This window comes from Cariama cristata, unplaced genomic scaffold, assembly GCF_000690535.1.
Source record: "Cariama cristata isolate BGI_N322 unplaced genomic scaffold, ASM69053v1 scaffold40879, whole genome shotgun sequence".
Taxonomy (NCBI): Eukaryota; Metazoa; Chordata; class Aves; order Cariamiformes; family Cariamidae; genus Cariama; species Cariama cristata.
In genome coordinates this window covers 2,214-13,097 of record NW_009638200.1, presented here as the reverse complement: position 1 = coordinate 13,097, position 10,884 = coordinate 2,214, and the positions used below count along the sequence as shown (strand labels likewise).

Sequence of the window (10,884 nt, the reverse complement as noted above, 5' to 3'; positions counted from 1 at the left end):
TAGGGAATGCTGCCTGAAATTACCATATTCCCAAAGGTAAAATGCATATTTTCTCCAAAATGCATTTTTTTTTTAAATGACAACATTATAATGCATTTACTCATTAAAAAAATACATCAACACAGACAAAGATTCTACACTAGCTCGGAAACGGTGGACTTAACGACTGGCGAGTTAAAACTAGCCATCCACCCTGTTAAAGATACAGAGGGGTCTTTGCTAGTGTTTAGATTAAAATAATTTTCTAAGTTATAATCTGGGGGATAAAACATAAAACTGTTTTTTAATGACTTTTTTTTTTTTTTTTTAACTCTGGCAAGTAAGTATCTGCTCTAATTCAGCATCAGTCAGCTAAAGGGTAAAACTTACTTGAAATGAAGTGCTCCAGTGAAACTCAAGTTTGAACCATACGAGCCAAATCAACAGGGGAAGATGCTACTGTGGTCTCTGATGGTGCATGTTGCCCCAGTGTCTTAGTCTGAATTTATTATTAACTAAAATAAAACAAAAAACAAAACAAAAAACCCAACAAAAAAAAAAACCCAACCAAACAAAACCCAAAAAAGAACTGCTGGTAAGGATTCCATTTTAATCCTTTTTAATACTGTTTAGAAATTCTTTACCAGGGAGGAGACGTGGGCAAGGCCTGGGGCAGGAAAGGCATGCTCTCTACCGGTCTCATGGCTATATTTAACGGACCAGCTAACGTCATTGGTGTGGGCAGGTTCATGGGAGATGTTATAGTGACTGGATGCGCTATATTCACTGGAGCGGTTACTGGGGTAGGTAAATTGACTGGTGTGGTGAGCGTTAATGGAGATGTCATGGATAATGGACTTGTTATAGTTACAGGATGCCCTAGGTTCATCGGACTGGATATATTAACTGCACTTGATACATTTACTGGACTTCTCATGCTCATTGCAGCTGCCACTGTGACTGGGTTTGTGATAGTCCCAGAAGCCACAGAGGACGTTATATTGAATGGAGTAGTAAGAGTCACAGGCGTAGTAGCAGCAGTGGAGGTTTGGCACAAGTTAGCAGCTTCTAAAAATGAGACATAAAAAGACAAAAAGTTTTTAACACATAAAAAACCATGGACAAGGTTTAAAAAAACAAAACAAAACAAAACAAAAAAACCCAACAAAAACCAAAACCAAACAAGAACAGGTACAAATTCTGGAATAATTTTCTTTAGGAATTATTAGTAAGTTAAAACTGTTAACATTCTATAGCCTACAAGAAATACAAACTCTCATGCAGTTCATTTCAATTCAGTATTTTTTTCCTGAGAAGTCAAGCGAGGTTGTCTTATAAAGAGGGTTTCGATGTTCACAAAAACAGTATCTTACAATCAAATAAATCCTCCCAAGAGGAACATTATAAATAGAGGAGAGAGTGTACATACCGAATGGTACGTACTCTATAGCCTTCTCAAAGGTGAACTGACATTCTGTGAAGGTTTTAAAAAGTCATTATTAGGGACTGATAAGCAAAGCTCGTTTCAATATTTACCTGCTTATTTCAGTCTTAATTATTGCTACTAAATTGTTCCACTGATCACAGTACTTCTACTTAGCAATTTTCAAGGCTACCCACTCAGTACATCTTTCAACCCCCATTATCTCCTCAGCTTTCATGTAAGCTACAGCTCCACACCAAGTTGTTTTGTTTTGTGGGGTTTTTGGGGTGGGTTTTTTTTTTTTCCCCTTTGTTTTGCAGTAAGCAGGAATTTAGTGCCGAACAAGGGAGACCCAGGAGGCTAGTGCCCGGCCCTGCTGCCGGTGGGCTCTAGCAGGGCTGGGCACCAGGGGAGCGGGCAGCGGCGGTGCGGATGGTGGAGGGATCCCTAGGAGGGATCCCTAGGAGGGATCACAAGGCATCCATCAGCACCACCTGCCGGCTACCCATACTAGAAGGCTCCAAAACCAGAAGCGGGTCAGTGGACGAGGGTAAAGGGAAGGGATGACTGCTAGAGAAACCGACAAAAATATATTCTAGATCAACGTTACGGCACTTCTAAGTCGTGTCTTATTCCACATTTGTAGGGTAGGACACCAAGCTCAGTCTACACCCACGTTTCAGGAGGTAAGCCAGGAGCAAAGAGTCCACTCTTGCCACTTGGGCAATACAAATGTACCAAGATAGAGTTAACTTTGAAAGCAACATTAGCCCCATTCAAGGGTTACTGTTGGTTCTTCAAAGTCCATACACAAATTTAGGAAAGGAGAGGGGATGAGGGGGAAGGGAAAGGAAGGAAAAAAAAAAAAAAAAAAAAAAAAATTGTGAAAATAAATCGTATTAGAATAAAAAAATCCCATATAGTGTTGTAAAGCCAACACAACAGGTGGCACTAGCACAGGAGAACCAGCATGGAAAGAGTAGCACATAGGCATGGCACTGACTGGTCTAGCTTCACCTTCCAAGCTCTGTAATATGCAAAGACACAGCCCACCCCATGCCCCTTCCCCAGTTAAGTAAGCTAATACCATCAATCTGACAACACTTCTACCCACCCACCTCCCTCGCCCACTGTTCTGTCCAAACCCACTGTTTCTGTTAAAGCATATTCAATCATCTCAGTAAGAAAGAAAGGGAAGAGGGAACAAGACATGGGAAGGAACAAGCAGAAAAAAAAATTCTGAGAGATTTTCTAAATCTGACACCCATTTGCTTTATCTATTTAGCGGCCTGACAATATTTAATTTTCTGTTATCACTACATTTTAACACAAATAAGCTGTTTCTATACTGTCTGATCACAGAATTCAATTCAACTGGAATAACAATCAAGGCAAAAGGAGCTAGCAGCCTAATACACAAACAAGACCTAGAAAAGAAAAAAAGACTGAAGAAACTGAAAGGAAGTTTAGGAGAAAAGAAAAAAATAAGGTGAGTCAAAAACATTGATTACTAAAAACAGCTAGTGAAAAACAGTAAGTTGTCACTAAGAATTTCTTCTAAAACATGTAATCCACGAGAGTCACATGATAGGCATTAAAAATCAAACTGTTATGAAAAGAATAAGCTAGCAGTAACAGGAGACTTTAAACTTCTATACTCCTAATGACACTAAATTGAAGCAATCTATTCTTTACAAAACTGACACACTGACCAACAAGAGGAAGCTATTCAATTACAGTAGCATAGATATATGTAAGCTGTGAGCTAGCAGTAACGAAAACTTATGAGTTAATTTTGTAATGAAAAAGACGACAAAGAGACAAAAGAGTAAGTTCTATGAGTTCTAGAAAACTTTACGCAAAGACAGTTATGTGATGATAAAGCAAATGGAATAACTGGGAGAGAAAAGATGAAAGGGACACAGAAAGCACCCACATGCAAACTGATGATGCAACGACAGAGGGTGTTGTACATGTGTGTATATATACATATATATATATATATATGCACACGAGTTAACAACCAGTAAATATGCATAAACACAGCTAAAAGCCACATGCAAGTCAGAAAAACACATTTTTCCCTTGGAGCAGACACAAACATCCCCTTATAATTGATGACTGCTACATACACATGCAAGCACAGAGACCAAAGGGAAGCAAGCAATAAGGAGTTCATTTACAACAGTGTCATTTTGGTCATGTTATCCTCCTGCTAGTTTTTAGCTATTACTTCTAACATCAAGAATGAAATTTTCATGTAAGACATCCTTTTCTGACCTCTTAAACTCCCTATGTAACTGTAAACTCCAGTATCTTATAAAACCAAGACCATAAGTATTGTTTTGTTTTACCTTTCTTCCTTGCCTTGACGGCCTCTTCCCATAATCTGAGGGTCTCTACCTGCTTTCCAGGCCAACTTGTTACGTGTTGCTGCTGCTGCTGCTGTTGCTGCTGCTGTTGTTGTTGTTGTTGCTGTTGTTGTTGTTGCTGCTGCTGCTGCTGTTGTTGTTGTTGCTGCTGCTGTTGCTGCTGCTGCTGCTGTTGCTGCTTCTGATTGCTGGTCTCTTCACTCATGCATGCTATGCCAATTAAGTAAGAACACAAATTCACCTTGAAAAGTTACTCTGTTTTCTGCTGAGAACACAAAGGCTTCTTCCATAAAAAGCATGTGGAATCTCACAGGATTCCAAGAGCAAAAATCACAGAGGTGTATAAAACCATATAATTAATTCTGTGCTTTATAAAACTACTTTTCCAAAAGCCAAAAAACCAAAATGTAAGTCAGGGACATCTGCTTTCACTGCCAAAAATGAACTTCCTTTCTGATTATTTCGTTGGTACTTTAGGAAGAATGAAAAAAAAGACTACAATGAGTCTCTAAAATTCAAGCTGGTTAGCTCATTCCACTTTTCCTAAACCTCAGCTCCAGTTAAAAAAAAAAAAAAGCCTATTTACTTTTTATTGCAAGTATGACTTAAGATCTTCAGTTTACCTCTACATCATAGAACAGCATGTTAGTACTCTCTGGCCACATTACAGCTCATCATTTCCACCTCTAACAACTGCTGTAAATGCCTCATGTGAACTGGCTTAGCACCACTGAACTGGCTTGGGAAGCCAGAGCTGTAATCCTATACCTTGAAAAATACTTCACATTCAAATTTCGTATTACTCTCAACAATCAGGCATTTTAGACATTCCCGGTACCTTCAAATTATCCAGGAGTAACAGGAACTGAAAAGATGTGGTAAATCAATACTGTTTAAAAGGCTTTAAGGACAAAGTTTCCAAAGACATTCCTGACTTCTCCCTCTTGACTCCTCTGAAAACCCGTTTTCTATCACTAACCACGTGAGTTAACTTAAGTTACAAGTATTTTAATAGGGAAAATTTGAAAGTGAAGTCTTCATTTGCTTACTAGGCACTCCCAGGTTCAGGCTTCAGCACTTCCACAGAGCTTAAGACTAGAAGGAACTATTATAAACATCTCATTTGGACTCCTGCACACCACCAGTCAAATGCCATTAATGCCCAAAACATATCAGGGCTGGATTTAAACGTTTTTCTTGTCAGCTATTGCCAGAGGGAGGAATCATTGAGCCCCAGGGTCAAAGCTCAGAGAAAGCAGAGAAATCTTTTTCCTAATTTTGATGAGTTTTAGGTCAGGCTTCAAACCTGAAACTTGGCAGACCTTAGCAGTTCTTAAATACTCTAAAATCTCCAGAATTATCTGTTGGACTTTTAGGCCTGGACAGTTCAGGATGTAGCACTGTACTTAGAAGATGAGAAAGCTTGGGAACTCTTTTCTTCAAGAGGTGGGTTATTCTCACAAACTGCAGGGCATTCCTAAGGGATAAGAGCACAGTCTAGCAGCAAACCAATTCCACATATGCAAATTCTTGAGCTGAAGAAGATTCTGTTATCAAATATCTATTTTTAATAGGTGTGAATACCCAGACTGATGGGCATGTTCTTGCATTTTAACGTAATCAAAGGCAATTTCCTTTGCAAACACATTGTCATTAGAAATGTTTTTAAAACGTTCACCTACTTTTATTGATGCCTTGTTTACAGGTATTACAGTTGATACTTTGGCTCTGCCCGTGTGTCTTTAAGTGGCTGGTGATATATGCTGCACTCAGAAGTTTACCACAGATATTACACGATACCTTTCCTTCATGGCGCACCATGTGTGTCCGCAGTCTGTCTTTGGTGGCAAAGGCAGCAGTGCACGTCTATATGAAGGACAACAGTTACACTTGAAGTGCAGACAGCATCACTACAGTATGAACTACATGCCCACTGTAAGCCTATTTTACCTTGTAGGTGCAAACAGTCTCCTAAGTATAGTGACAACCTTAAGTTTTACCTGTATCTATAGAGAAACCAAAATCAAACTACTAAACAGAGACTGAAAACGGAAGCTGACTTCTGAGACAACTAGGCCAAAAATCATACTCTATACTACTATAACTTTCTTAAAATAGTGGGTTCCTTACATACCAAAGCAAGAGGTAGCTTATTAAAAAAAGCCTAGAACAGGCAAAGTTGGGTTTTGATACAATTTTACTGTACAAATATGAACTTGATATCTTAAATTGCTCAATTACTTCTGTTCCCATCCAAATCAGAACAAGGAAACAAAACCTTTTTCCAACGCTATTCTTTTTACACAAGACTCTTATTTAATATGATGAGTCACTAAAACACAGGTTGGAACAAGCATAGATATTCCAAGCAAAACAGTTAATTGTTCAAGGGCAGTCAAGTTATTTCTCTTACACTCAGTCATGAACTTACAACAACTTGCTTTTGCCTTCCAGCAAAATAACGGATCCAGAATCAACTATTCCAATTCGTTTTAAACGGATATACTGAGAAACACATTTAATTTAAACATGCTGAGAAACACATTGCACACATTACTCCGGTAATCGGCCCTGAGCTGAGGACGCTGTTACAATCCTACTACTAAGGTAAGCATACTGTAAAACAGAGCACCTATGTTGTTCTCCAACAAAGCAAAAAGCCTCTATCTTCCTAAAAAAGTAGCCACAGCACCCTTTTAAACTGCCTCTACACTTACATCAGAACTACAGCGCTGCTGGTGTGTAAGGCGGATGTGACTTTATGCCTGAGCTTGCTTTTCAAAGAGAAGTCCAGGAGCAAATACAGTACTGGAAAGATTATGCACCTGAGATTCTAACGATACAGTAAGGTATTGTTCTTAATGAATCATTTTAGCCCTTACTTGGCATTTGAAGGGTCTCTCTGTTGAGTGAACATGTTTAACGTGACAGCTTAAATGATCAGGCCTGCAAAAAAGAGAGGAACAGAAAAGAAAATGCATACTGTTACAAATACATAGTAAGGACACCTCGGCTAGCGGTGCTGAACACTGCACTGATGACCCCTTGCAGCCCACATCCCTCTGCGCGGCAAGAATAAATACGTTCCCCTTACCTACGCGGTGGCTTTCGGCTAGAGTAACACATAGTTACACTGAGACCCAGTTTAAAACTTAACCACGTTCTTCTTACACACCTGAAAATGGTACGTTTGGTCGTACCTTGTGTAAAGGTGACAGATCAACAGCTCTAAAGGTTGAAGTTTTCTCTGTTGCAAGCACAGATATAAATACAGCCAGCAGCAATGCAAGCTCCCCCACAATGCTCTGTCAGTACGCCTCAACCTTGCTACGAGACAAGGAGACGGTTTGCCTGCCGTGCCCCATGCGGTCCCTGACCTTTGCAAAGGCTGGTAAAGGGGCTCCGTGGTCACCACCAGTGACACAGACACGTGTCCTGCGGGACCGGGATGAGGTCACGAAATCGTTTCAAAACACTCTCATAAAAGAGCGACCGCTTTTGGCCACCGCCAATCTGGCTCAGATCGAGACCCACGCCCCAGAGGTAAACAAGGCTCTTTATCCCCTCACCAATCTTCTAAGATGTCTGGTTCTCCTAGCCCCTTGCTACGATAGCTTAACCCTTCTTGGTTATGAAAAGCCAATACTTGAGCTCGCCTGGGATTTTCTACATGGTACCTCGAGAAGCCTTTTCCACAAACACCACAGGTGTATGGTTTCGTGATGCCACCTTCGTGAGACCTCACGTGGTAGGTCATGCGATCCTTTCTCTTGAAGCGCTGATTGCAAATTGGACATTCAAAGGGTTTTTCATCTGAGTGGGACAGCTTGTGCCGGTTGAGGTGGTAGACATCCCTGAAGGCCTTTCCGCACATCTCACAAGCGTGGTTCTTCTTAACGGGCTTGCTGGGCTTCTTCACCGTCTGAGTCACTGCCATAGCCGTTGCGCCGGCACTACTGCTGGGGTTGGTGGCAGAGGAAGACGTAGTGACTGTGGACAGGATGCCTGCGATAGTCGAAACCAATGAACTTCGGCTGTTGTCACCAGCGATGGTCGAGATAAGGGGCACCATTGTGGTGGGAGTTTTCTTTGGCCGTGACACTAACTTTATCCCTGTGTGGCAGGACTCGTGACGCCTCAAATGGTAGCTGTCCCTGAAAGCTTTGCTGCAGTAAGTGCACACAAAGGAGGTTTTAGGTTTTTCCTTTTTAATCCCAACAATAGCATCCTTTAATGTTTCTGGTGCAGGCTGAGGTTTCTGCGTTATTGGTAAGGGCAGAATCGGCTTCTGATCGGGTGGCTCAACAGCAGAGCTCAGGAGAGGCAACAAACTGTTCTGTGCTGCCTGCTGTTGGTGATGTGAGGCTTCGTGTGCCTAAAACCAAACATTCACACTTAAATTCTATTGATGGGTGCTCACTCTGACATGGTGAGAACATTTACAAACTACAGGAAAGCACATTCTAGACCAAAAGCCATTGAAGTAACAACTGGAAAAGATTACATAATTTTGGTTTTGGACAGGATAAACCGCTTGCACTTTAAATGCATTCACTGTGCAGATTCTGTGGTAAGTGTAGGATGGCACACATCATAACAATCAAATAATTATTAAGTTTCCGGAGGGCAACACTTCTTAAGGAAAACACCTAGGTGCTTGTCAGATCTTTACTAATGCAGCGTTTGATCTTTACGTAACAGATAACTTGTTTTGCTAATGATCATATCAGATGCCACCTCGGGACTAACTTTGGAGCATATGAATGTACTGATGGGAGTTGCAAAATAATGCCCCACCTTTAAGCCAAGCTTAGTGCACACTGAGAATTAAAGTGCAGCCACAGAGAGCCAGGATGCGATAAGGCGTCTTATTTAAACAACGTGATCATACCAGTGTGTTAGCACTGAAACCAAAGCAACTTGAATCGAGAGCTGTCTAAAGCCACATTTCTATATTTAGCAGGTTCCCGATGCATTTATACGCTGACCACTGTGCTCTTTGCGTCTGGAAACTAATAAGAATAGCAACATGTTCTTTTTCTCTTCATCAGCAGCTACTTTGTGATAGGAAGAGAAGCTAATCGATAAGCACTAGTAGACATCTAGAGATGCTGCAGAACACGGGGGCGGGGGGTTGAAAAAAAAAAAGAAAAGACCGGAAAGTTGTTTCAAAACAGCCAGTACCAACTGACTCTGAAGGACAGAATCAGTGGGAGAAGCTAAAGGGAAGAGACGAGGGGGCCCCCCCCCCACGAGGGTGCCGCGGCAAGCACCGCTCAGCTGAGCTGCAGCCTGCGCCGCTACGGGCTGTTCGACACCCTGCTTGTATTAGGTGCTGTTTATCCTAAGGCAGAAAGCACTGTTATTAAAACTCATCCAGTCAGACTGGGACAAAACCCTAGCAGATACAATTTTGAAGTGGTTTAGAAACCACACAGACCAATTCAGCCTAATGGAGCATTAAAATAAATCACTCTAGCACCTTAAGCCAGTTTAAGCGCATCTGTATTCAAGATGTGCCTCAGTCTCATCAGACCAGTTTTAAATCAGTCTCGTTATTAGCGCAGTGTGCCAGGTCTGAAGCTGAGTTTGGGGAAACTTGCATTTCCATTAGATCAGTACCGCAGCCTTCCAGGACTTCTTCCCTACGGCTTCCTTCACAAAATAACACGACTCAGGGCTGTGAGAGCTGAATAAAACACCGTGCTGGCTCGAGACCCCCAACCTGTCTACTTTTACATCAGTTGAGGATGGACAGCGTTACGAAGCGCGCTCAGGCTAACACTCTTCCTACGTGAATCCATTTCATCTCATCCTTTGGAGAAGTCAGTATTTCTAGAAGCTCACTTTAGGACTTTTTCTTAGTTGCATCCAAGCTCCGGCCGCTTTGCCTCTCCCGATCGCAGCAGCGACTACAGCCACCTCGGTGCAACTCTCCCTCGGCTGCAGGGGGACTCCCACCTCCTCCTGCCACCGAACAACACCTGCATCGCTTCAGCCGCTCATTTTTCAGGAGCGCGATGCCAGTGATCTTTGGATAAAAGCCACCGGTGGATACAAACACTATCCCATGTGGGTATCAATACGTACTCCCTAACACTGCAATCCTATCTGACAGGATAAAAGGTTCACGGAAGAAAGCCTGGATTCGGTACGGCAACAGGAGACAAAACTTGCAGGAATCGTTAGGAGCCAGGCCAGCCTGTCCGTTTTTATCTGCATTTTACATCCCATCTGTGCCGAAGCTTGGGATGCAACAGGTAGGCTGAACATTACCACACCTCGCCTGGCCACAGCAGCTACTTCAACAGCCTAAAGGGCTGGTTTGCAGAAGCGATTGCTGAAGAGTCGAACGCAGAACTCTCCTGGAGGCTACGCTGCTAAATCAGGGCACGACACAAGCTCCAGCGTCTCCGTTAAACTTCTGCCTGACTTCAGTGACAACTGTGGATTTTCAACCATTTATTTTCCGTGTTTTTAAAAAGCCATTGAGACATCTACATTGCATAAAAAGAATAGAGTATGCACAATACACATTGAAAGCACAGTATTAAGCAAGTTGGGTACTTAAATACAATTTTAATTTAAAAAAAAATTCTCAAATGTTTTACAGCCAACTTTGAATAAGCTTTAACAATGTTGTCAAACTGCATCAGAAGACACTTAAGAGCACCTAAGGATAGCTCCAGAGATACAGTTTCAAAGGCAGAGCTAGCAGATCGGATAATAGAGCGCCCAAATCCTTTGGACAACATTCAAACTCATGCAGTTTATGGGTATCTTTAAGCCTCAAAGAATCGTCAGCACTTCAAGGTAATGATGCACTTATTCCTACGAACCCGACCAGAGAGGATGGACATAAAACAATGTATATTCATCAGGCTACAGGCTATGAAGCCGCTGCTTATGTAAGTCTGCTTATCTTGGTTCCCAGATAGCCCGTGTTATTAGCAGCGCTGTCTTTCTAGCAACCCCTCTTTGCAACAAGCAGTATTCCTCAGTTTCCAAGGCCTGCCTGCATTAAAGCCTTTTAAAAAAGGATCAGGCAGTATTTTTTTTTTTTTTTAACTCGCTGTTCGAGAAGGGAAGACAGCACCTGCTGCACGCCTC

General features: G+C 41.9%; 1 protein-coding gene across 1 annotated transcript; it reads right to left on the bottom strand.

Annotated features, from left to right (window-relative positions):
- Positions 1-305: 305 nt before the first annotated feature.
- On the bottom strand, positions 306-8,149 carry VEZF1 (vascular endothelial zinc finger 1; the record flags this gene model as incomplete). Its single annotated transcript, XM_009708615.1, has 6 exons — positions 306-1,047; positions 1,409-1,453; positions 3,757-3,984; positions 5,457-5,640; positions 6,657-6,720; positions 7,452-8,149. Coding segments are annotated over 6 exons (1,647 nt in total), but the record flags the coding sequence as incomplete, so codon positions are not given.
- Positions 8,150-10,884: the final 2,735 nt, after the last annotated feature.